At 36.1% G+C, this 27690-nt stretch overlaps 2 protein-coding genes across 5 annotated transcripts; both read right to left on the reverse strand.

The window, feature by feature from the left end:
• Positions 1-3952: 3952 nt before the first annotated feature.
• On the reverse strand, positions 3953-16387 carry LOC113074135 (bromodomain and PHD finger-containing protein 3-like). Of its 4 annotated transcripts, XM_026246869.1 has the most exons (14): positions 15936-16385; positions 15408-15522; positions 12631-14150; positions 11953-12109; positions 11721-11852; positions 10480-10608; positions 9871-10183; positions 9175-9456; positions 7710-8285; positions 6927-7005; positions 6750-6844; positions 6583-6671; positions 5403-5557; positions 3953-5244 (listed from the first exon to the last, which is right to left on the reverse strand). In XM_026246869.1, exons 3-14 carry the CDS (start codon positions 14112-14114, stop codon positions 5061-5063), a joined length of 3675 nt encoding a protein of 1224 aa, XP_026102654.1. In that variant the 5' UTR covers positions 14115-14150; positions 15408-15522; positions 15936-16385; the 3' UTR covers positions 3953-5060. The 4 variants fall into 4 exon arrangements, with proteins under 4 accessions (XP_026102654.1, XP_026102656.1, XP_026102653.1 ...); XM_026246871.1 differs by lacking the exon at positions 15408-15522 and having other exon boundaries at positions 9211-9456; positions 15936-16387; XM_026246868.1 differs by lacking the exon at positions 15408-15522 and having other exon boundaries at positions 15936-16384.
• A 1044-nt stretch (positions 16388-17431) lies between these two features.
• On the reverse strand, positions 17432-27100 carry LOC113074136 (mitogen-activated protein kinase 13-like). The gene is made up of 12 exons (XM_026246873.1): positions 26720-27100; positions 24896-25025; positions 24424-24482; positions 24072-24177; positions 23185-23214; positions 22354-22401; positions 22151-22265; positions 20016-20087; positions 19500-19579; positions 19157-19235; positions 18074-18247; positions 17432-17980 (listed from the first exon to the last, which is right to left on the reverse strand). The coding sequence occupies exons 1-12, from the start codon at positions 26830-26832 to the stop codon at positions 17898-17900; spliced, it is 1089 nt and encodes a 362-aa protein (XP_026102658.1). The 5' UTR covers positions 26833-27100; the 3' UTR covers positions 17432-17897.
• Positions 27101-27690: the final 590 nt, after the last annotated feature.

Raw genomic sequence — 27690 nt, forward strand, 5'->3', positions numbered from 1 at the left:
TATTGACTACTTTTCATTCATGTTGTAATAAATTTGAATTTATACATTTTCAGAGCCACATTAATAATAAATATGTAATATTTTGAAGATATAGTATATATATATATATATATATATATATATATATATATATATATATATATATATATATATATATTTTGCATTGCACGTTTTTTTTTTTTTTTTTTATAGTGCTGCAAATTCATAAACTTTTGGCAAAAGTTGTCATTTTGAATTAAAAATGTAATTAAAGTGATTTGTTCAGAGTATGGTCGTAAGCATCCAAACATTTACAAAGTATTAATTTGTCAACAGAAGACCACCTAATAGTTCCAGCCTTTAATGATATATTAATTTTATAGCGTGCTTTGGGTTATGAATCAATGTAGTATTTGACTAAAACTATTGCCTCACAATCATATAACGAAGTGGTAGGATTGCCCGCTTAAAAAAAAAATAGGTGCATTACTTAATTTTAAGGCAGGAAATGAATCTTGGTTTAAATTTTACTTTCTCTCCATACCATTTAGAAGATACCTTTAAAATATTCATTTATAATAGCAATGTCTGTCTGATGTTTTGCCTTTAGGTTTTAATTTCCCTGTGACCACAAATGAAACTGTGATAAAGTGGATGTATCAATATATGAATGTTTAACTTTTCAAATTGCAAACTGAAATCTGGCTTTGAATGTTACAGAGATGCACAGTAACACTTTATCTTTTGCTTAGATTTAATCATCTTCCAGCCATTTAAAAGGAATATCAAACACTTTGGAACAATCTAAAAAATAAAATTCATTAACCTTACAAAGTTGAGGTCTATATGTTTAGTAAAAATACGTAAAAACTGAGCTTTTTTTTAAGGCATCGAATACTACACCCATTATTGATAAACTATATTAAACCCTTTATTGCCTTGCTTATGGTTATTTATGATTTTAAATATTGATTTGTCAGTACATCAAACTAAATGCACGACTGTAATTGAATGAAAGGAGCTAAGGTTTACTGAGTTCATGGGTGAACTAATAAATCATAGAGCATTGAGTCTGACCAGTGATCTTTTCACATTGCTAACAAAGACCTGAATGATTAGCGCATAGGTCTGTATTTCTGCTATAAATATCGTTTTAAAATGATCTGTGACAAGTGCTGTCACAAAACACATTTGGCTAGAGTGGGCTGACATCACATTATGGAGAAGAAATCATGGCTCTTCCAGCATCAACAATGACTCACTGCTGCCCCCTATAAGTACTCAAGTGTACACTACACAAAGGAAAGAAAAAAAATCTGTATTTCAGCAAAACATGAGCAATATACCAACAATAATTTTACTATACAATATATTTTGATTAACGTTACTTCACTAAAGCTGCGGTAGGGAACTTTTGATGCTCTAGCGGTTAATAAACATAACTGCTTGCGTCTTGCGGAAGAACATTGTAGCCGGAACTACTTCTCTCTGTTTATGTCTACGAAGAATCACAAAGGTACTGGGTTACTCCGCCGCGGTACCCCCGAAGCAATCTAAAATAGTCCAAATATAAACACTTATTATAGGTGCACCCTAGTGATTCAGGACAAGCTAAAAACACGGTTTGGAAAATGGATTCATGGTGTACTCGCTTATTACATACATTTTTCTACATTTTGAACACAAACAAAGTTACGGACCGCAGCTCTGATTGGTTGATTTCTTACCGGGAGCGATGGAGTTTCTGCAAATGGCAATAGGACCACGGGGAGGAGCCAGAGGAGCTTGATTTTTTTTCACAGATTATCGGTCTCATATTCTACTGTCAGGACATAATGACAGGTTTAACAAATATGTAAAAAATATATATTTACAAAAGTTACCTACTGCAGCTTAATGGTCAACTCTTCAAGTGTTATTTAATGAAGCATTTACCTCACGTGACCCCTTACAAAATACACACGCTTGACATATTTTGCAAACAATTACACATTTATCACCTCAAGTGTCTTGAAAAAAATAAAACGTGTCCCAATACTATTGTGAAATAGGAGCATAAAACAACTTCTCACCTTTTATTACCTTTCACCGGAGCCATTGGAAACCATTCAGCCTGTGGAAAAAAACCCGCCCTCCTAAAACACGTCAACCAATCAGATGACAACAAATCCAAGAAGTCCTTCCGAACGTTTAAGATGATTGACAGAGAGAGCGTTTCTGATTGGGGATTTATATAATCGGGCTAAACAGGGCGGGAGCTCTCCTGAGTGACTGTTGGTTTTAATCGGTTTATCAGAATAAACAACTTTTTAGTTGTGATGCGATAGGGAGAGTAGCTTTATGAGGTATTCCAATAAATAAAGATATACACTCACCTAAAGGATTATTAGGAACACCTGTTCAATTTCTCATAAATGCTATTATCTAATCAACCAATCACATGGCAGTTGCTTCAATGCATTAAGGGGTGTGGTCCTGGTCAAGACAATCTCCTGAACTCCAAACTGAATGTCAGAATGGGAAAGAAAGGTGATTTAAGCAATTTTGAGCGTGGCATGGTTGTTGGTGCCAGACGGGCCGGTCTGAGGATTTCACAATCTGCTCGGTTACTGGGATTTTCATGCACAACAATTTCTAGGGTTTACAAAGAATGGTGTGAAGAGGGAAAAACATCCAGTATGCGGCAGTCCTGTGGGTGGAAATGCCTTGTTGATGCTAGAGGTCAGAGGAGAATGGGCCGACTAATTCAAGCTGATAGAAGAGCAACTTTGACTGAAATAACCCCTCTTTACAACCGAGGTATGCAGCAAAGCATTTGTGAAGCCACAACACGCACAACCTTCAGGCGGATGGGCTACAACAGCAGAAGACCCCACAGGGTACCACTCTTCTCCACTACAAATAGGAAAAAGAGGCTACAATTTGCACAAGCTCACCAAAATTGGACAGTTGAAGACTGGAAAAATGTTGCCTGGTCTGATGAGTCTCGATTTCTGTTGAGAAATTCAAATGGTAGAGTTAGAATTTGGCATAAACAGAATGAGAACATGGATCCATTATGCCTTGTTACCACTGTGCAGGCTGCTGGTGGTGGTGTAATGGTGTGGGGGATGTTTTCTTGGCACACTTTAGGCCCCTTAGTGCCAACTGCGCATCGCTTAAATGCCAAGGCCTACCTGAGCATTGTTTCTGACCATGTCCATCCCTTTGTGACCACCATGAACCATCTTCTGATGGCTACTTCCAGCAGGATAATGCACCATGTCACAAAGCTTGAATCATTTCAAATTGGTTTATTGAACAGGACAATGAGTTCACTGTACTAAAATGGCCCCCACAGTCACCAGATCTCAACCTAACAGAGCATCTTTGGGATGTGGTGGAACGGGAGCTTCGTGCCCTGGATGTGCATCCAACAAATCTCCATCAACTGCAAGATGCTATCCTATCAATATGGGCCAACATTTCTAAAGAATGCTTTCAGCTCCTTGTTGAATCAATCCCACGTAGAATTAAGGCAGTTCTGAAGGCGAACGGGGTCAAACAGTATTATTATGGTGTTCCTAATAATCCTTTAGGTGAGTGTATCTCCTTGAACACTTAAGAGTCAAGTATTTTCAAATGTACAATAGTATTCCACCATTTTTATGAATCTGCTTCAATTAACTTTTTAAACATGGAAAATATAACAAGTGCACGTCTACTTTATAAAGTTGCTTGTTAGGGTTTACAAATATTTAAAATAAAGTAAAACAAATGCATTTATGTAATTCAAACTATTTAAATTATATAAAATTACCTAAACACAATCTGGGGGGAAAAAAACAACAAGTATTACACTGTAATAATGCAACCAGAAAATTACATATTATTAGGAATTCTAACATTTCAACAGATCTTTACAATAAATATATATTAAAAAATGCAACAAGAAAAACAGTGTATGGTCTTAAAACATCAATATCAAACATAGTAGAGTTCCAACAGAACATTTATTTCCCCACATGAGAAAATACTGTTCGAGACAGGTTATTTGGTGGGTAGCTAAAATCTGCAGTTTGTACAAGCTTAAAATTTATTAGAGGTTCCATCTTATAAACAGTGAACAAAAGCTCCACAACTTTCTACAATAAATACAAGGTTCTGTGCTTGATGGTGAAAAGTCACCAATAGCAAGTGTACAATATGTAGCCGTCATCATCATCCCTCGAGCATTTCACCATGAAATCTTTAAAAAAAGAACTAAACCAGGATCTGAAAGAACATGTGAAGTTAGATCTTAAAAGCCTATGCAATAGTTTATCATCTTAAATAAGAGATCTGATTTCCATCTTGAACCAATATAATTTAATTTCTTTACGGTGCATAAATAAATTACTTTTTTTTGTATCAAAAATGAGAATATATATTTAACCATAGACAACTGTGAGTTGGTACATATACACATACATACACGATCGTATGCCGGAAATGTAAATGTATGTATGAACACACTCGCCATCCGATATCAAAGACAAGCAGGATACACTATGTAGGAAGTCAGTTCATCTGAAAATCTTTTTACACCTATATACACAACCTTCATTTCTTCATTCCTCCAGGCAATTTAATTCACAATAAACAAGAGAAAAAAATTTAATGTAATTAGATAATATGATAAAAAACATACTTATATACACAAGTCTCTTTACAATGTACAAGTGGTTTGTTAAACTTTAAAAAGTAAAAAGCTATCTTAAGAAAATGGCAGTGACTCATTCAAACGTCTATATTCTTTAAGTTCATTCATTTAAAATTAATTTTGTAGAAATTAATTCCTCTGAATGTACCGAAATGCTAAAACTGTGTGGTTGAGACTCGTCATCACCTTAAAGTGACACCTCATAAAAACAAATCATTGATAGAAACCGCTCATGACCCCTGTAAAGAGAAAAACTGGACTGAATCTGAAATGACTGAGATGGTTGTGGATAAACTAAACTGAACTGAATGATCAGGAGTCTAGTACCTGGTATACTAACCAAATGGCTTTCAGCTCATGTGAGTGGGACGTTAGGACAGATGCGATTGGCGTTTTTCTTCTACATGAAGTTGGAGCAGACAAAACCATGATCTCCTCGAACTCGGCTCAGGTGGATCATAGCTCGGTCATAGGCCACCTGCACAGACTTCCGGATGCTGGTCTTCTTGCCCTCCATCATACGCAGTTTATCGGACGTGTCATCAACACCAAGAGGGATCACCTTGTCTCGTGAAAGCCACTGCCTGCGAAGACAGACAGAAGAAGGGAAAATATATATGTATCCAACATTTCCTTCTGAAACCCTTAAAGCCCACGGATACTTACAATGGATATTGGAAAATGCAAAGTCTGGAGAATAAATCTGAAGGAAAACAAGGTTAATCTCTGATGCTGTGCTCACCAGGTGCGTTTGTTGTCGAAGAAAAGAACCAGGTAGAGTTTCTCGCCGGCTTCTTCCTGTCTCTGCTCACCAAGGCGCAGCACGTCAAGCGGAGGCACAGGGATGGGAACTCCATTATGCAGAAGACCCTCCTGAGGCATGTCTGGATCTATGATCTACAAAATAAGAGCAATTCTAACCATTTATTTAACCTTTAAATGTCAGTGATGTCAATTAAATGTCAACTCTATTCACAACCCAAAAAACAAGCTATTTGGTGATACGAAATATAAGGCTCATGAAAATTTGAGAAGGATTAGTAATGCTATCCAAACAGAAAATATTCAATTTATGCATTTAGAAGGCTCTTTTATCCAAAACGACTAACACTTCAGGGTAAAATTTTTTACATAACATGTTCCCTGGGAATCGAACCCACAACCTTTTGCACAGCTAATGCAATGCTCTACCACTGAACCACAGGAACACTATATGTCACAATGTCAAATAACATGCACTAACACAGGTTTTTCCCAAACGCAATGAAAAAATTAAAAAAAGGATTTTATTTGGTTATGGTACTGCAGGGGATTTATGAGTTGATGAAATGCTAATAACAATTAAATCCTAATGTGAAATTATATCTTAATATATTATACTTAAAATAATAAAATTCTAACAATCAAAATAACTAAAAATAAAATAACAAAAGCAACGAAAAAATAAAAAACATTTTGTTTACCAGTGAAGTGAGTTGATGAAACTCTACATTTAATCATAATTATATCATAAAAATATAAATGTACAATCACTTTTCACCAATCAAAATATAATAATTAAGAACAATCAAAATAAAAAATAACTAATTTTTTTTAACCAGCTTGTCATGTGACCATTAACTAGAGAAATTTGAATGTGAACGTGTTGTTAAATGACTGCCCTAATTACAATACTATAATATTAACTTCTCAGGTGTTTTAAGTCAAAGGGGTTCGACTGACAAAAAAAAAAAATGCCTGATTCATAATCAAGGAATGTGCATTAATGATTTAAACAAGGTCACTTTTTGATGTCAGTCTCGTTCCATTATTGTGAAAGGCTATATGTAGATAAAATTCTGGTTGACTGGTATGTGCAACTTAAAATAATCTAATCAATGTGTTGTATTCATGTAGTATGAATGAAGAGCGCCCTCTCTCACCAGAGCAGGGTAGGACGGATATCCTCTACTTTTGGCCCACACCAAATCCAGAGGTTCGGGTTCAGGCGCATCCCCATTTGACAGAGCATCTGCATAGAATGAGGATTGTAGTATCCACTTGTGCACTCAAAAAAAAATAGAGAAATTTCTTGGGATTCATTTCTTACCAGTCCCAGTGTAGTCAAAGTCTCCGTTAACCGTTTCCAAGAAAGGTACTTTGGACAAAGCAGGTTTCCCTCGGCTCTTTTTTGGGGTTGAGATGCTAAAAACAACAGAAATTATGAGTGCACCGTGCATGTGAGCTATATGATGCAGAGGTTTCAGTCATTCATTTTTCCTCTTACAGTTCTCTGAGAATCGGAGATGAGCTGCATTCTGAGTCAGAGCTGCCATCTCGGTGCTTTCTGAATCCGTTGGTAAGAGCTTAAAATATTGAGAGAAAAAATAAGGTGTTATAAAAAGTTTTTGTTATTAAAAAGTATTGTCCATAATTTCAGTTATCATGTAAAAACAAGATTGTCCATGCTTTGTAAAATGAAAACCCCCTCCAAGGCCTGCACTGGTTTGTGGAAAATGTGATACAAAAGCGAGTTTGTTATGGTTATGATGTTGAATCATAAGCATATTTTCATATTGTTTAGGGTCATACAAATATTAGATTTATAAAGGTGTAAGAAAATTTGGACTTGAAAAGTAAAAATAAATGAATAAAAAGATGAAAAAGTCAGACTAACGTGTCATTTACAGTGGTGATAGTTATTTTAAAAGTAAATAAGTCAAGGTAACAATTAAAAGCTTGTTAGCTAAACATCAGAAAAATGAAGAAATTAGAACAAATATTATTGTATTGTAATTTTACAGATCTTAAAAATGTGTAGACTATACTATACAATGGCAATGTTTCTTATTTTGTTTAATATAAATTAAATTAATTTAATATAAATTAGTTTAGATAATCAAAATTAATCACATTGTTTTGTCAAATTGTGCAAACCTGGAGCTTTCACCAAAAAAAAATTTTAATCAGGAAAACCTGCAATAATTTCCCCCCAAATCGTGCAGCCCTTAAAATAAACAGATCACCAAATCAGATAAAATGCATCATGTAAAGTGGTTATTTTCTTTACCAGGCTCTAGAATCAGTCGAGGGGGTGTTCTCTCGCGCTCTGGACTACAGCTGCGGCTTCTTGCTCTCTGTTTGGCTGGGGTTGATATTGGCGGAGGTGTTGAAGGTTTTGGCTGGGCTGAGGTTTCAGTCTTGATGTTGGCATTGCAGTTAGGTGTGCGTGCAGGGTCTGGGTCAGTGCTGACGGCCTCCTCCCTGCTTCTGTTCTGCATCTGATTGTCTCGCTCACGCTGGAGCTTTGCTCCATTTTTTGCTTTTTTAAAGAGGACGGACGTTCGTCGCCCAACTCCTCCTGTGGCAAGTCGGGTCGGTGACTCTGTGGAGGAGAGGCCGTTGATCAGTTTGTTTTCGGGCAGGCGGTCCTCAGGTTTCGTGCAGCTGTTCACAGGTGCAGCATCTGAATCTGCCTCTTGGCTCTCGCTGTTGAGTTTGAGGCGCTTGGGTGTGCATGGGGATGTCCTAGGGTCGGACGTCATGGGTCGCAGGGTCGGTGGTTCCTGGTGGGTGTCTGATGGTGGAGGGGACAAAGCAAGGCCTGTGGGTTCCAGCATGGGTGGGGGAGTTGACTTACAGTCATCTAGATTAAGAGGAACAACCAGATGTTACAAAAATCAAGATTTCCATTCTTGGGTGAGAAATCAATAATTTTGTTGAAGGGATGGAATTAAACAACTTTATCATATAGAATCTAATTAAACTTTTTACAATTAATTTTGAGTTAGACATGACGAATGAAACATCTTGCGACTCATAAGTAAAGTAATTATAACAATGATGATATAGTTTTAAAAATCATTCTAAACTCAAAAGAAAAGCAGAGTCCTCATCACAACTTTAAAAATAACAGCGAAGAGGAACAATATCTTTGGAGTCACTTTCAAAACGATTTTTTTCCAGCTGATCAGAATTGCATCCTGTTTTATAGTGCCGAGCATTTAAAGTGACAGAGCAAAAAATAAATAAATGCACCGCAAACTTATTATAAACACTGTTATTGTGCATAGGTGTGGACGCTAATAAAGTTAGTTATAGTTGAAGTTTTGGTATGGACAGGCCTTACGTCAAGAACAGTTTAGAGTGAGTAAAGGATTCATTAGAACTACTGGTTTGAATCAGAGTTTTAAGACTGGTTTGTGACTTGTCTTGATATATGTGACCAGAGAGAAGTCCAAAATATCAAATTATAAAATTGCAAGGTTAACTTTTTTTATTTTTTAAAGAAACATGCATTGATGAAATGTTTACAATAGCATCAACAAAATACATTCAGAAAATATGCTGAATTGACATTTTATGCCAAAAAAAAAAAAAAAAAAAAAAAAGCTGACTTTGAAATACCATTAACAGAACTGCATGTTATGAAAACTCTTTTGGTTTTACTTATATATATATATATATATAAAAAAGATTCAATAAAATTGAATTCTGAACACGTGTTTCGATTCCCAACCACAGTCAAGTCTCACCTTTATCTGACGATGATGACGACAGGTTATGCTCACCATCCATCTCTTTGTCTTCATCCTCCTCCTCCTCTTCTTCTTTGAGGTCTCCATTGAGCATGTGTGAGTTCCTTGTTTGCTGTTTATAGCGGATGTTGTTGATTTCTCGCCGGATCAGGCGTATACGCCGTGTGCGTGCACCACTCGAGCGCATGGACGTCACCACGTCCAATTTGTCTAGCAGCTCCCTCAACTGGTTTTCTGTTGTCATGTGCAATCGATTATCAGGGTCTAGCAGCGTGTCGACTACACACGAAACAAAACCAACCATTAACAACAAAAAATAAAAAGTAAATTCAATGCTATTTACCTTTTTAGAAAAATGACGAATTCTTTATAATGTTCTCTATTATAGATCAGTGCTTTAAAATCATGTTGCTATGATAAAACGTACAATTTTTCTAGAATTTTTTTCTGACCAAACTAGAAGAAACTGTACCATTGCTTATGCTACCGCTATACTTCTGAGTGTTCTTTAGAACATTTACTTTGGGTCATCATCAGACTCTTTTATCCAAAGCAACTTTCAAATGAGGATAAATGAAGCAATAAAACCAACAAACGAGCAATAAGAAATCCCACCTAACTGTATGAACTTTACCACTACCAACAAGTTTTGCATCGACTTTTATGTGATTTTTTTTTTTGTTAACTACTCACCATCTTCCAAAGTGCAGCGGTAGTAGTCGTTTTTGTGCGGTGATTCTGCCAGGTGCATGCCTGTGTCCAGGTCAAAGCCTGTGTTTTGGGCTTGTCTCTGGGCGTGCCTCAGGATAGCACCTCCTAAGTCCCTCAGGCGTATTGCAGCTTGGTAAAACACAGTGTCTTTAGCATTATAAAGCAGGCAGTTGGAGATCATGAGGTTGAAATCAGCCTCAAGGTCAGTGATAGAGCGATATTTGTGAGCCTCCAATTTGGATTTTATGGTGGAGAAGTCCATGGGGTGTGTGATAAACTCCATGTAATCTGGGACCTGAGAACCCAAGAGAACAATTTCTGTTTAAGGATTGAATCTTCAAAATGAAGATATTAGGATTTTTATATAAGTAGATTTGCATTTTATAAATCCTAATGATTAATACATTTTTGAAGATGCTGAACATGCAAGACCAGTGCCACATATTAGCCTAATCGATCATGACTTGACATTTAAACTACGGTTTATAATGTACAGTATTTTTCAAACAAGGGCAGTCTTTGTGAGCATAAAAGATTTATTAGCCAAAGTTTTGAACAGTACATAAATGAAAGTACATAAAATAGACAGACCTCTTTCAAGTTGACAGGCTGAGCAAATATTTTTGCAGTATCTTTCTCCTGAAGCTGTTCTAAAGTGGAGCGCAGCAGTACCAGGACAGGAGTTAACTGATGCTCAGTCGCAGCCTGGTGAATCTTCACCTACAGAACCAACTCATGGTTATAGTGAGACACATTGCACATTTTCATATGTTCAAAGTGACAGATGTCAGCAGGTGATATTAAAGAAGGCTTTCATGCACAGGCTTATACATTCCTACCCAGTAAAAAGTTATTTTGAATGTGAACACTCCTTCTAAATTAATAGCGAATTAGCAAGTAGAAAATTACAGTTTGTCAGTATGTTCAGTTGTTCTAATGGTTGTAGATTATTTCCTTTTCTAACCTCTTATTAGTTGCAAAGGAAGTGGTTAATGTATTCACTTTAAAAATGTGCCTTCATCACTTTCATTCATAGTACAAGATGTCACATGGTTTTGCCTGCCTGAAAAACCAACCAAGTTAAAGCTCAAGAAATGAAAAAGTCCAATTTTACATGCAATATTTGCCAAATCAAGTCATAGCCTGACACTTTCACAATGACAGCATTTCTGCTGCACAATAGAGCTTCGGCTCTATACAAAAAACATATTTTGGTTACCAAAGTGAGTATTGTCTTTGATAACAGCTATAAATTATGAAATGGTTATTGGGAGTTAACAATTGAAAAGCAGATTAAAAAAAACAAAATAACAGAATTAGCACAAGCTTGATCCTCACAAATTCTAATGTTCATGAGGAGGGGTGTCATATTTATACTTGAATGGTAATTTACATGAAACAAATTGTAGATATGAACTGCTTACTCTTCTGGATTTAGTGAGATTTAATCAAAAGAAAATAAATCTTTTGTTTGTGCTGCTTTCACCGAGCCAGACAGGCATCTTTTTTCAATTGTTTACTTCAGTGTTTTGTGTTGCTTCATAAAAGCCTATATTTCATTGATCTTATACATTAATAGTTTAATGGTGCATCTTCAATTCAGCTTGCTACATGGGGCAAAAATAGGCTCAGCACGTGTTTTATGCTGGAAGCTTTAAATATGAGTGCAGAAATAACTACAGAATGCTTACAGTGTCAAACAGACCTTAAAAACCAAGACTCGGGTTCAACTTGAGTCCACATTTCTGGTTGTCATCATTTATTCAAGATAAATTAATTGACTATTATGTGCGAATACATCGTAATCATATGTAACATTTCACTTATGTTACCTGCTCTCGCTTTAGCTTCTCTCTCTTGCGGATGAGCTCGATCAGGAGTCGCGCTCGCTCCAGATCGTGACGAAGCTTTTGCCAGTATTTCAGCTCTTCTCTCACAGCATTCAGCTTTTCATCTGGCTCCGCCTACACATTGTTTATAACACAGACACAACCCATGATACTGCAGTTGTGTGTAAGGAGCATGGATTATGTCTACAAAATTAATATAAGCATAACCACTGACCTGTTCTGCACTCCTCTGGCCCTGCAGATGGGAATGTAAACGACGAATGAGAGGCACTCCGTTGCGTGACTGACGCTTAAGTAACCAATAGTTGTGAAGTCTCTGCATGAACTGATTCTTCTTCTGTATGATCACATCTTTAGACATTTTGTTCAATCTGTACAAAACATCAGCAAAATAATTACATAAGCAATAAGCTTTACCTTATCTTTCACATACTACCATTCATGCATTCATTTGATCAAAAATATGATCTTTTGAAACTAAAGATATAGATATAGAATAGACTACTGTTTGGGGTTAGTACATTTATCACATGTTCCAAAAAATATCAAGCAGCACAAATGTTACATTTACATTGTTACACATTGATAATAAATCAGCATATTAGAATGATTTCTGAAGGACCATGTGACACTGAAGACTGGAGCAATCATGCTGAAAATTCAGCTTTCCCATCACAAGAATAAATTATATTTTAAAATATATTAAAATAGAAAACCAATACTTTAAATAATATTTCACAATATTACTGTTTTAACTGCATTTCTGAACAAATAAATGCATCCTTATTGAGCATAAAAAACAAATGTATGACTAATGTGTGTACGTTTATATAACATTTTAACTAAATATTACATGAAATATTCCATATTTTATCATCTACAATGTTTTTACCTTTGAGTGGGTATTTCTGAAACAGTGACCAATGGTGTTGCAACTTTTTTTGACACATCTTCTTTCTTTTGCTTAGAATCCAGTTTATTGCTTCGTCTCTGCTTTTTAAGCTGTGGCGTCTGCGTGTAGGCACTGCACCCCCTATTAGCCCGACACCCCAAAACCCTCCCCCCGGTCTCATCATCTGACCCGTCCTTCGCAGGCGGTGAGTGTGCCTCACAAAATGCAGTCTTTTTCACTGAAAACGTAGTCCCATTCACAGTAGTCTCTCTGACAGGCTCTATTTTCATAAAGAGTCCAGCTCTCTGCGCACAGGTTACATGGAAGGCTGTGTAGCAGTTGGCCTTGTGGCACTGAATGGACGCCCCGCAACCTTTCTGCTTGCACAGGTAGCATGTTAGCTTCCACCTAGCTGGAGGAATGTTGTCCACGCCCTCAATGGGCTCAAGGAAGACCGTGTTGGCGAAACACACCTCTGGGATCCAAATGGCGCAGACCACATGTGCCCATCGCCCATCGCTGGTCTGTTTAAACGCTCCGCCCTGATTCGGGCAAAGCACACAGTCCACGGGGCGAGAGGGTGACTGCAGGCAACAGCGGCAGAGCCACTGGCCCTCAGGGATGTAGGGAACGCCGTAACACTCCTGGTGCACAGCAAGGTTGCAGATGTCACAAAACAGGATGACGTTACTGTTGAGACATTCATCGTCGAGGCAGACGCAGCAGAAGGCGTCTTCATCGATGATGCTCTGTGAGGGAGCTTGGCTTCGCGACTCCAAGAACGACTCTTTTTCTAGACGATCTATCAGGAGTTCAAAAGTGTCAGGTGACACTTGCGGATGGCCTTCTGACACTCGTTTTTCATTCACCAGCTCAAGCCAGGCCACGTCCTCCTCGTCCATATCATACTCTGCATCCGTTTCCATCTCTTCACCGGACTTCTCAATGTAACGGTAGTATGCCGAAGGGCGAGGAGACGCTTCAACTGGTTCATAAGACTCTTGTTCTCTAAAAGTGGGCTTGGGTAAGGTGCCGTGGTGGCTGTTGACGCTAGAATGCACTGGAGTTTGTCCGAGAGAGTTGGAGCAGTGGTTTTGTGATGACGATGATGACAACTGCTTTGCATCTTTCTTTTTCCCCCTGTGAGCCATCGATCGGCGTGGAGAGCTGACGACGACGGTCACCGATGACTGCTCGCTGTTCTCCTTGTTGCTGTTGCACTCAGCAATGTCCTGAGCTGTCATCTCATCTTCAGTGATCACCATCAAAGGGTCAAAGATGCTGATCCGATGCAATCTTCCATCCAGGTCCACCTCCACAATCTTTTGAGCCTGGGCATACGTTAGGGTTTCTCTGGTGGGTGAAACCTTCAGCCGGTAGGGAGAGAGTGAGCGTGGCTGTGATGCCCCCCTACCTGCTGTACCCGTGTCTGCGGCATCACTTTGGGCCCCGGGGAGGCCTCCCCGCCGTCGTGGTTTTCTCATGGGGACTCACACCACGCTGCCCCTTTGTACCTTGACCTGTGTGGACAAAAGAAAAAAAGAACAAGCATTAGAATCCCAATTAATACAATACACAAAGATACCAATATGCAATTCAATGTATGGCCAAACAGTCAAAATTTAGATGTTTTCACTTCACCTATGGTCGACTGAGTCATGTATGTGTTAATACTGTGCACGCTCTCATTTCCTGGAAGTGGTTACAACCCACATCATGATGATTTTTGTTTGTTTTTTATTTTTTTCATTTTATATATGGCTTTAAACAACACTATTATTTTGAATAAATTTAAAAAATATAAAGGATATTAGGAATTATATTACTTCTGTTAAATGTAATATTGATTGATGTGCACCTTCGTCCCTTTTATTTCATTAACCCTATATAATGTTTTTCAATTATTTAATTGTTTGCACAATTTCTGCAAAATGACTAAATGTAAATTTTTGCACAATTTAAAAATAGTAAATATTGTGTTCATTGCATAATTATAATGTCTGTTTACATAAAACAATTATATATTTATAAATTAACATTACAAAATCAATATGGCCAACTAAGCAACACTGCAGTGTTTTTAATAAATTTAAAAACACAGTCTACTTGGCCATGTAATATTATTATACTTAATGATTAGATTATTCTTTAACACTGCCACCTTTTTACATCTTTAATTGTTTGTAGAATTGTAGAATCAGTGGCTTTGTTAAGTAAAATGTTGCTCGTCAAACTTGTGAACGACGTTTGTATTTATATTTATAAAAAGATTTTAGAAATCATAAAAATAGTTCCATAATAGAATAAATAATATACTACATAAAAATTAAACGAAATACCCAAATTGATTATGCATACAGTAGAGCACATATATTCAATTGCCCAAAACAGTAACGTTTATAAAACTAGTAAGTTATAAGTTAAGTCAATTCGAACGACAACTATCAGGCGAGATAAATATACAAGTACAAATCCGTACTTACCAATATGAAATTAGTGTATTGGTATGTACATGTATCCACTGCTAGTTTAGTTTATTACGACATTCGATAACACAAACTCATTAAAAAGGATTAAGTTCAGGCCGGTCGCCAATTTACAGTGTTTTCATTTTTGCTGTCCAGTGGGCGGGACTTTTCATCTCAAGGCCTCACGCAAGTTCGCCCTATTGCTGTCAAGGCTAAAACTACTTTTAAATGGTAAAACAGAGCCACACCGAAGTTATGCATTCGTATCAACTGTCTTAAGCACTTAAGGAAGCATATAACTAAACTTACAGTGGAGTTTTAAGGAATTTGTCACTGAAGTGCGACGACCACCAGAGGCTGAGAAGTTTATAACCAATCACCAACCAATCACAGCCACCCAAACTCTCCGTCTAGCCAATTAGCGCTGAGAAAAAGTAACACACAAGAAAAATGTTAGGTTGCGCGTCCTTGATTCTAGAACGAAACGTCAGCCATATTTACAGTCCAACAGAACTTCAGATTCAGCTAAGTTTTCCGAGAACACCCTTACACAAAAATAAACAGTGACAGCACCGTTACCACTACAAATCATAAAACTGTTGCTCTGAGACAGTGTATATATGAATATGCTTACAAATAAACCCAGCGTCGATCGAAACGCCGAGGCTGCTAAAGCTGGCGGGCTAGTTAGCCACTCTAGCCCGGGTAACGTAAACAGAACAGAAACGCCGCGTGCGGGATCCAAACAGCCAGCTGAGCAAAGCGACCGTTGACATTCACTTCACAACTTGAATTGGCAACAAACATAAAATACACGTTAAAAACCAAACAGTTTACCTTTTTTCCGACCACGACTTCCGTGGAGAAGCAGCAGCTTTTTGCGAAGGCTGTTTAAGCGGGTGGCTTGGCCGAAAAGCCGGTTAAAATTCGCCGATCAAATGTCTCCCGTCTCTCAGTCTTCTCCTGCAAATGTCCTCGGCGCGTTCATGAATTTGGATACATTTTCATCATTTTAACTTCTAATCGACTGTGACTTCGATTAGACGGCAGCAGCAAAGCTAGCTGGCTAATTTCAGCTTCGACTACTACAACCGTCGCTGCCTGAGTAGATAGTTAGGAGCTCGCCAGATACAAAGGCAGAGCGGAGCTTTCAGTAGAGATAGTAAAAACACGCCCCTTCAGAAAAGCAGGCCATCTGATCGATCAGCTGTACGACTAATTTAATAAAGCATTACGTTAGTGTTTATTTAACTCGTAACAGGGACTGGAAGTTTATGACACTTGAATGTGTTTAGATACCACTGTGTTCCCCACGCAGTTCATGATATGGTCAGAGTAATGCATGCAGCTGGATTGGTTGGAGACATGCAGAGATTAGACCAGTGAGCAAAGAGGAGCTGCGTATTACTAGATAAACGAAACATGAGCATTTCTGTCAACAAATATGATTACAAACCCAGGCATGGACAAACACACAGTTTGCATGAGAGAAAATAAAATTTTCAGTATCCAAGACATGGGTTAAGGCATACGTTATCATTTTCAAGGAAAAAAATACTAAGGAGTAAAGCCAAAAACAATAAATTGGGGAAAACAAGTATTTATGTCAGATCTCACATCTATGTCAAAGCGATGTATTTACTCCAAAACCTTGTTGGTGCCATTTGTCAGGGTCAATCAATTACTTCCACAAGCTAAACATCCTGTCACACCTTTCAAAGGATTTGATAGCAGTGAACACAAGCCTTGAAGTTCGCATGCAATTTGAATCGATTCCATGTACAAATTTTTTGTGAAAAATTTGTTTGTGCATGTTACTCACAAAAAAATAATTGTCTCTGTAATCATTCAATAAAAAAATATTAACTTTCCTTTACACTCTTCTTTCTAAATCCCTCCCATTTGGCTTCATTCTGGTATGTCACTTAAACACCAGCTTCACGGTCCAATTACCGTAATTCTCACAGCATATCCTTTCACTCAGACAGAAGGCAGAGTAAATTTGGTAGCAATTGTTATTTCATGATGACTTTAATTAGGAAAACACGTCACAATACTAAGGCTTTTTTAAGTGTTTAATTTAAGTAACAGGGTCCATTATGTATTCCCAACAATTCTTTATAGTTTTTTTTATACTACTTGTATTAAGAGATATACACACACACACACACACACACACACACAGATATATATATATATATATATATATATATATATATATATATATATATACATACATACAGACACACACACACACAAACCATTAAAAAGTTCAGGGTCAGTGAGACCGCTATTTGTTTTGTTTTTTAAAGGATACTCTGATAAATAGAAAGTTCAAAAGAAAAGCTTTTATTCAAAATACAAATATTTTACAACATTATACATGCCTTTATTGTATTTGGTCAATTTGCATCTTTGTTGAATAAAAGTATGAATTTCTTTCTTACAAACAAACAAACAAAAAACTTTTGTGAAATACATGAACTTTAAGACCTACAAAACCTACACGAAAATCTATATGGCTCTCCTTTTATAGGGATGGAATAAATTCTGAATAAATGGTGTGAGAGTGAGCAAATGATCCGTTTAAGGTGCTATGCACACCAGTGAGGACATTTACCACTAAATCAAAATAAAATGTCTAGGTATACCACTCATACCTCAAGCAGTCAGTTATTGTAAAAAATACTGCTATTAATATACTTTTTTATAAGTAAATAAACATTCTAAATTGTTCCAAGGCATAGACTAAATCGCATATTTGCAATACAGTAAGCCGATAATGTCAGATCCACATCTCTAGGACATTGTGAGTGTGTTTCTCCTCTTTGAGTCTCTTCTTGGGAAAGGAACAAAGCTTCTTACTTCTTTAAATGATAAACCTGGGATGAAAAAACAATCACATTGCATTTACATACACAACATGTGCAAATATAAAGTACAGCAGGCAGAACTCTGTAATATCTGTTGCTCACGTTTCCACTCTTCTAAGGGCAATGTGGCGTTGTCGTAGCTGTCATCGTATGGTGTGGGCTCTGGGCAGTCATCTGGGTCCCTCAGGGCATCAAAATAACTGTGAGCCAACGCACCATCAGCAGTGAGGCGAGCATCAGCATCTAGCACCAGCATCTTCTCAAGTAGATCTACCGCTGGAGTTAGTTACCAGTGCAGTGGCATTGAGGGACGACACAGGGTGTCAGAAACAAAGCCATTAGAATAGCAAAGGCTGATATATGTATTATTATTTGAACATTATTTGTATTAGTACAGGGCAAGCTGAGCTATGGTTGATTATATAATAAAGTTATTTAATTATTTATTAGGACTAGTTGAGTTGATTTATGTTGATCAAGGTAGCAGAATATGTCACTATAAAATTAGTCTCCCATTTTGGACTTATAGACATTGCAATCTGAAAAATATAAATAATATGTTTATTTGAAGTGTTTTCTCCAGTTGCAGAAATTACATTTTATATTCTAAAAATGCAATTCTAGAAATTGTAGGGCAGGGTTGTTAGTTAACTACAACTAAAACCATAGAATTTTTACTTCAAGTAAAATAAATGTTAAGACAACAAACTTATTTTTTTTCAGCCAGTTGCCAAAACAGCATTTATTATTTTCATTTAGTTCAACTTGAACTAAAATACCAAAAAACAGGAATAAAAACAATAAAAAAAAGTTTATACAAATATTAAAAAAAAACTCACAACAAAATGACTAAAACGTTATCTAAAATTAAAATGTAAAATCCAAGTTGCTATGTATAATTAATCTAGAAGTTTCCTCTGCGGTGCAATAGTACAGAATATGTGTGGCAATACCTTCTGTTGACATTCTACCTGACAGTTGGTGAAAAATGTAAAAACTTAAATTGTTCTGTTGCATTTGGTCAGCATCTTGTCATTTTTGTCAGAAATAATGGCACATCACATTGACAGGCAGCAACTATGCTGTCAAACTAAACCATACGTTTTACAATGAAAAATGTCTCTTGCTAAGCAAGAAATGTGACAACGTGACAAAGGAGTAGTTTTTCATTGGGGTATTACTTACCTTTTTTACACGCTCTGGGAAACAATGTCGAGAAGTCTTTGCGTGGGTAACGGGGCTGGGATCTGACATAGCTTTTTGCCTTTTTAATACCAATGAAGACATATTGACATTGAGATCAGGAATGACAACTGAGCACAGTAGCTACAGCAAAAGTCGCACAAAATGTTAATTATTCAAGTTGAATTTTTTCCACAAAATATTCAAGAACCTTTTCTCAGTCTTATTTTGCATTGCATAAGTGATCCATTCCATGTTGCATCAGTGATCAGTTTTAGGTTTAATCAAGATTCAGACATAGCATGTATTAAATATATTATATTTGGTTGCACTGAAAATGTCTTACCTCAGGGCTTTCTAGTTTCTCAATAAATTCTGGACCTGGTGTCCCTGTTACTTTCATTATCTGAGTCAACTGGTCCATGTCTGAATATCAGAAGTTAAAGACAATGCACTGCATGTCATTTCCAAGTTCTTTCTGTTCTTGACACAATATTTCTAAATGCAATCACAAAGAACTAAATGACTGACTGTGTATGGAATATACTTCAGTAATTTGATATTGAAGTAACAGAATGCTAAAAAGATAGTTCACACAAACATTTTAATGATTTCATGACCTCCATGTCTTTCCAAACCTGTATGATGCTATTTTGTCAGTGGAACATAAAATAAAAAATTCTAAAGAGCTACATTTATATTTTATTTTAAAATAACATACCATATGGTTTTAGAAGGACATGAGGACATGAACTTCAATTTTGGATGAACTATCCCTTTAATAAAGAATTAAAATATTTCTTGAAATCCAGCCCTCAGAATATGTTCGTTCATTCAGAAAAAAGTAAATGCTGAAGGATACAGTCTTTTCCTTTAAAGAGTGTTTTTCCATTGAACATTTCACCCATGATGCACCCAACAGACCAGATATCCACTAGAAAGAAGAAAAAGCAAAAATCACACATATTGAACTATAATAATCATTAAAACCACCAGTCATTAAAACAATGCTAATCATTTGACATACATCACATTCATGCAGCAAATCTGAATCAGTATAGCTCTTAGTAATACAAAATCGGAGCACATTCAGAATAACTGGCAATTAAAGATTGATATCTACATTAATTAACGGTATCTGAGCATTTGTGAAGACATTCAACATTTAAAAGTGCAAATTATTGATCTACTATGAACTTGGGAACTGTTTGTCTAAATAAGTGTGACCTTTATTTAGCACAAACTACTACATAATTTAGCTAAAAAAATCTGAATGTTATCTCATGTCATCTCTTATTTAACATCTCCTGATTTAATAATTTTCACATTTAAATTTACATGTATTTTATATTTGGAATTGCAATTCAAACAAAGAAATAAATGCATGTAGGAACTGTATATATGAATACCAATGAGAGCATGTAATAACTGCTCATAACGACCAATAGAGGTGCTATTGGACAGATTTCAAGAACCTAACTGGAGTATAACAGATGACCAAATTAATAATTACTGTGTATGTTAACCTCATGTTTTAGATAATACTTTAGATTTAGGAACACATATACAGTCAAACCAAAAATTATATCTGGTGTCATTTTTTTTTCTAGTGGGTGCAGTAGTACATTACACGGAATCAGAAAGAGTTTTATTGCCAAGTACAGTATGCTTGCACATACAAGGAATTTGTTTTAGTGACATAAGCTTCCAGTAAACAGAGACAACACAGACCAAAAAAAACATTTGCAAATAAATAAGTGTATAAACAATTGTGCTATAAATGATAATGGAATATAATGGAGTAAGATGCAGGGATGTACTAGGATGAAGGGGTAACAAATCAATATAAGGATATTGGACATTTTTATTGTGTAAGTAGGGAACATTTAACTGTTCATGAGGTAGATTGCCTGGGGGAAGAAACTGTTCTTGTGCCTGACTGTTCTGGTATTTGCAGCTCTGAAGCGCCGATGGCAAAAGTTCAAAGATGGGATAACTTGGATGTGAGGGATCAAGAGTGATTTTCTGAGCCCTTTTCCTCACTCTGAATGCATACAGTTCTTGAAGGGTTGGTATAGTTAATTTATGTAAATGAGGATAGCAAATTAAAGTAAACCCAAAAATTATTCATACAGTGGACTACCAGTAAAATTTATCAAAATTTGGGACAACGATTATTCAGACACTTTGACCTGACCATGTTTTGCTTAGAGTCTCCCTGTAGATTTTATGTTGTTTATTTGTGTATGTGGTGATTTTGATATGCTTTTAGACAAACCATCAACAGCATTGCTGAGTATTTCTCCTTAAAACTGTAGTTTCCCAAAGACTGACCCAGAACTGCGGTTTGAAACAGCCCTCAGTTTGCTTCATCACAATCCAATAACCAATCACGTCAAGGGATCGATCCCTATCACTAGCATGCAAAATATACCAATACCAACACAAAACCAAAAATAAATTAATAATAATAAATTAGTGCAAAAAAAAAAAAAAATTGTTACAGTATTCACTGTAGTTGTCCGCTAGTAAAAACATAGTTCATTATCCATGTTTGCCATTTTTTGTGTTTACTACAGTTCAGTGAATCAAGAGGCGCTGGCTGGTGTGACCAAGTAGAGGCAGGACTAATTTGCACATTCACAGATCAGCGTATAGGAAATGAGGCAAGGGTGTCGAGTTACATTCAAGCTATTTTAAGGCATGACAAAATTATTTTTACAAGAAAAAAAGAAATTAAATATGTCATTTTAATGATCAAAGATAAGTTTTAAATGATTAAATATTTGACTTCAGGAGGACTTTAAGTGTTAAGTGTTATCTGACATTATCAAGATGTATTTGTTCTGACACAGTTTAACTCCGTTCTTGTCATATTTTATTATCAATCTTTTATTAATATTAAATATACAAATGTTTTGCCTAAACATAGTAAGTTTAGCTCCCAGTAATAATTTTAAGAGGTGTGTATGTCTTAATGAATGACAAACATCTTGCCTGTCTGCGTGTAGTGCATCCAGTTTAGAATGACCTCAGGGGCCCGGTACCACCGCGTCACCACGTAACCTGTCATCTCTGCTTCCGCATGACGTGCCAGGCCAAAATCCAGGATCTGCCGGCAGACCAAACACAGAGTGTTACTGTCAACTCTCAGTGGTTTACACTTCTCTCTTTTATGGTGAAAGAATGATGGCACAAACCTTCAGCTCACAGTCTTGGTTCACAGCCAGGTTTCCTGGTTTGAGGTCCTGCAATGCATACATGTGTTAATCTTCCTACAAAGACATTGTTCTTGAGCAATTCCACAAGATGTTAGTGGATTTCTTAAGAAATCTTTTATCTGAATCCAGTAAGCTCCTTGCACTTTGAAAAAGAGCCATGTGGCTTCGAACAGATCCAAGCATGTACAGGCACCACCTCACCAAACAGGAAATTACTGGCATTACCTCATAGGACCAATGTATGATGGGAAAGCCCAGACAAAACAAAAAGCCTTGAGCTCACTGATATTAATAGAATTAGAAACACAATATGGCACATTTCAGAACATGCACATGTGTGTGTTTGTGTATTTATATATATATAAATAAATCATAAATACTGAACAAAAACAGGTTTACATGTAATAAATTAGTAAAAACAAGACTCATAACTGCAATCCAATATTTTAAATCTAATTGGATGAGCCACATCTGAAGCTGCTGTAAACTAGTTAATATACTCATAAATATACTATTAATTATCAATATATTTATTCCTTTTCAGATTAAATGGATTGCTGCTCTCTCATCTTCTCAGATGAGAGGAAGTGTAATTAATTATTGTTTATAGTCCACTGATCAATACATATTAGCGAATTAGCAGTGAGTAAATGTAATTCATGGAGATGAAAACTCCCCCACTGAGCACATTTGCATCTCGAAGGGAAGAGCTACAACCATCCCAAGAAAGGCCATGCATCTTTAATTCAGATCTGTGTGGAAATGTTAATTATGAGCAGATGCTGTTTATTCATTGCCAGTCTCACTTACTCTATGAATGATTCCAGCACCATGAATGTACTGTGGAGTGGAGAGAAACAGAGACAGAGAGGAAGAAAGAAATAGCACAAATCAGTATAATAACATTTTTCAGTGTTATGTTTTAGTATTTGATTACACCGATAGGATTGATCTGAAAGATTGTACCATTTCTGCTGGCAAACATCTTAAGTCCAAAGCATACTTCTGTTTTTATACGTATATATTTTGTCCTCAATTATTCAGTTGCTTTAGTTTTGTTAGATGTTTACCAGATTAAAGTCAACAGGAAACCGCATTCACAACCCAATTTATTTTGGTAACATGATGTATTTATATATATATATTATATATAAGTCTATTATGTTCAACAAAGCTGCATTTATTAGATTTTTTTTAATTCAGTAAAAACAGTAGTATTGTCAAATAAATGTAAAACAAATAAATGTCCTTAATATATTAATAATGTAATTTATTCAAAAAATGCCAAAGCTGAATTTAAAAAAAATATATTAAATAATTTTAATATGCTGATTTGGTGCTCAACATACATTGTTTAACATCAATTTGAAAACAGTTGTGCTGCTTAATATTTTTGGGAAAACCTTGATGCAGTTTTTGAATTAGAAATCTTTTGTAACATTAGAATTGTTTACTGTCACTTTTTATCAATTTAATGCATCCTTGCTGAATAAAATGATTAATTTCTCTCTCAAAAAATAACTTCTAAATGAAACCAAACTTTTGAACGAAAGTGTATTAACAGTCAATTTTCATTCCATGTTCTGTTACGACTGGCTGTCTGTTGCATCACCCAGGACAGAAAAACTGCTGAAACTTGTTACATCTTGCCTGGTTAGGAAAATTTAGCCTCTTTTTGTAAGCTGTTTTGCTCTGACCTTCAGTCCGCACAGCATCTGATAGACCAGGAACTGGATGCGGTCTTCTGTAAGGATGCCCTTGACTTTAGAGAGGTCTGTGTACATGTACGGCATCACCAGGTAGCTAAACCAGACAGGAATTGTTTATTTCTTATTTTTAAAGAATAATTCAGCCAAAAAATGAATTCTATCATTATTTACTGATAGAAAACGACATTAGAAAGGATCTTTATGCAGTTCTTTTACATCAGTTGTTTTATGACAATATAGTGAAGACTGAGTAAATAAAGACAGTAATCTCATTTGTTCTCTTGCAGACATATGGCTAACAGATCGATTTTTGCATGCAAAGGCCTCATTAAAGACTTACAAGTCTTGGAAGTCGTCCAGTTTGGTGGCAGGAGTGAAGACATCTAGCAGGCCTATTACCTTGGGTTGGATGGCAAAATTGATAAAGCGAAAAAGCGAGTGAGTCAGTCGTTTTAAGATGCCATAATGGTCTTAGACAGACAGACAGACTGATTGAATAAAGCGGCCTAATTTTCACTGTAAACTTTTTAATACTTATAGAAGGCGCTTACAATTTATGACAGTAAAATCATTCATCAGTGTGTCTCCAGGCGCTACAAGTATCCTGTTCTGAGCTGACACAATGAGTCCAACAAGCTAAACATTTGATACTCACACCATTCTCAATGAAAACAATGCGAGTATGGTGTGATATAAGTCTTTTTGTGCCTTACAAAAGTCATTCATGCTGTTGAAAATGCTGGAAAATAGGAACTAACAATCGAAGCAACAAGATCTAACTTCAAAGCACGTCATGCATAAAAGACACTTACATTTTCGTGTTTCATATGTTTGAGCAGGCTCAGCTCACGATAGGCTCTCTTTGCGAAGATCTCTGACTGAAAGGGTCGGTGCAGCTTCTTGATGGCCACCTTTTCTTTTAATTTATTGTTGATGGCCGAGCTAAAAAAGGGAGAACAATCGCCATCATAAACAAATATTTTGAGCTGAGGTTGAAAATTTAACAGCCGACTGTAACAAATTCAGGAACTGATACAGAAACTGCAATAATCAAATAAGAAACTGCACACGCTTGTTAGCTGATGATACATTGCTTTGCTGCAAAGACTTCTTTGTCAGAGCATGTGGGTTTCAGAGTCCCCCACTTTCACCTGTGTTTGATCTTAGAGCTGCTGTGAAGGTTTTGTGGCATTAAACCCTGAACAGGAAATGTCAATGCTGCAAAGATATATCATATCATAACTAAATTTAGCAATGATGTGATAGTGAAAATTAAAATACAATATATATATAGTAGCATTAGCTTCCAGAGCAAAGATCCTGCAATATTAGGAATGCATTATATATCGGTGACATATTTATCAATCTTTTCTATTGCAAAGTACATTTGACACCTGGTTTCCACTGAAAGCATGTGTTTTAACAGTGTACATTCTTATCATATTGATTATAATTCGAAACCAAAATATTATTGGTTATTGTATCAACTCAAATTCTGAGATCAGACTGCCTCTATATTATATATTATTACGTAACTCCAAACAAGTTTAACAAGTAACATGAACGTATTCCATACATATACTCTGGTCAATGTTAACAAAATTCAAACCAACCAAGATGTCATAACCAGGATATAAGCACAACTTCAAAGTACCATTTCACGATTGACCATGATTTCACAATGCCCATGGTGAAAAGTTTTGACATACTAATGTAACATTAACATCCACAACATAACAGTAGCATTCCTTAAACGAACTAGCATCTATTTGCATGTTACTACTACAGTACTCATTTTTTTTTTACTACTCCAGTCAGTTATAGTGCAATGGTGATTAGTTTGTCTTTAAACTTCCCAAGTGGTTATTCACTAGATACTAGCAGTAATTCAGGTCAACACTAGTACTTCTTACTTCACTACTAGTCAACATCCCGATAGTGAAACAATGACATTGCTTCCAGAAACAAGCCGAAAATTGTAGCCACTTAACTGTAAGTTACAATACATTTTCCAGTTTCAATACATTTTACAATAAATTTGAAACTAATTTAGTAAACATAAGCAAACAATGGAGGGGAAAAAAACACTTCTATAGAATTTATTAATCTTAGTTAATGTTAATTTCAACATTTACCAAAACTTTATTAAACTCAAAATGTGTATCTGTTAATATTATTTACTAGAACTGAGCTAACATGAACTAACAATGAACAGTTGTGTTTTTAATCAACTAATGTTAACTTTAACAAAGATTAACAAATACCAAAACAAATGTATTAGTTAATGGATTGACTAATGTTATCAAATGGGACCTTGTTAAGTGTTACCCTATGCTCTTTAGACTAATATGTACATTTTTGCTGTTAACTGTTCCAGTTTTACCAGTAAATATTCATTTGGTAGTCCTTATCATTTCAATGTTATTTTAACTATTTATTTATGAGTAATAACAGAGTAAGTATGGAGTCCTACTAGTCAGTAGTGACTAGTTGCAAACCTAAGTAATACTAACTAACAGAATTAAGTCACTATTACTAAAATCTAGTTAGTTAGACGCAATGAACGCTAAAGCAGCTTGCCACACAGTTCTGCTTAATGTGGCACCGTTTTAAAAGGCAGTTAAGCGTCTACTCACCACACGGTGCCATAAGCTCCCGTTCCAATCTGCTTCAAGCTAACGTACTTGACCGGGACTTCCCATACCGTACCGTTGATCTCTTCTCGACTGAATTCCCTTCGTGACTCCATTTAGCGATGAAAGAAAACAGACAGAGAGCAAAACGTTCACCACGCACACAGCGACTCCTACGCGATATTATGCATCCGAGCTCCAAAAGGTCACTGCGTAGGAACAATTCTTTTACACGCCAAAATATCACTGCCGTTTATATGGTTCCATATAGCGCGGAGCGGCCACGGAATCGACGCTTTAAATCACTAGCCATTGAAAGTTCGAAACGCTCGTGATGTTCGAACGCGCTGAGAGCTGTCTGACGATGACGTCATGATCCTCGGCTAACGCCTACTTTCGAATTCAAACAACCGCTTTGATTGACACAGTGCTGCTCACCTTGTAAACACGAACGGGGGATTCTTCCCGTCAGTTAAGCATATTCTTAAATAATAAATAAATAAATACAATTTAGACTATGGTTTTCAAACTGTCCCTCTGTTGATGATTGAGTTCCTCTGTCCCATGTTCATCACGATCAATCTAGTTGTTCTCCAAAGTGATTGTTAATGCCAGCAGTTTTTTATTGTAAAAAAAGTTATAATAAAATATATTTAATTAAAATTATTATTATTATTATTATTTTAGGTTTTATGGAAAAAGAAAGTCAATTTTTTTTGTGGAATTTTATAAATGTATTTAAGGGGAAGTTAAACAGTCATAATAGAGAAATTCTGCAATTTTACATTGTAGATTTGTAGAATTGTTTTGACAAACTTGACAGAAAAGTGTACACATGCTTGAAAGTTTAGAATTAGAAGTAGAATTTTCTTTATTTCTGCATAAATATGACTAGATTTTCACACAAGTCCTGAAAGAAGACAAAGAGGACCCAATCAAACAGGTTAGACAAAAACAATTTTGACTAAAACTTT

This window comes from Carassius auratus, unplaced genomic scaffold (assembly GCF_003368295.1).
Source record: "Carassius auratus strain Wakin unplaced genomic scaffold, ASM336829v1 scaf_tig00013767, whole genome shotgun sequence".
In the NCBI taxonomy this organism is placed as follows: Eukaryota; Metazoa; Chordata; class Actinopteri; order Cypriniformes; family Cyprinidae; genus Carassius; species Carassius auratus.

Bases quoted from the DNA above. Each gene is read 5' to 3' on its own strand.
- LOC113074135 (XM_026246869.1), bottom strand. From the start codon at position 14,114: ATGAGAAAACCACGACGGCGGGGAGGCCTCCCCGGGGCCCAAAGTGAT. The intron at 7,006-7,709 runs GTAAAGAAAATA...CAATATTTTAAG, and splicing joins TCGACTGATTCTAGAGCCTG to CTCTTACCAACGGATTCAGA. The intron at 6,672-6,749 runs GTAAGAAATGAA...CATTCTATGCAG, and splicing joins CTTTGACTACACTGGGACTG to ATGCTCTGTCAAATGGGGAT.
- LOC113074136 (XM_026246873.1), bottom strand. From the start codon at position 26,832: ATGGAGTCACGAAGGGAATTCAGTCGAGAAGAGATCAACGGTACGGTA. The intron at 22,266-22,353 runs GTTTGTGCCATC...GTCTGCCGGCAG, and splicing joins ACCAAGACTGTGAGCTGAAG to ATCCTGGATTTTGGCCTGGC. The intron at 19,580-20,015 runs GTATCCTTCAGC...TCTGATATTCAG, and splicing joins ACTCTTTAAAGGAAAAGACT to ACATGGACCAGTTGACTCAG.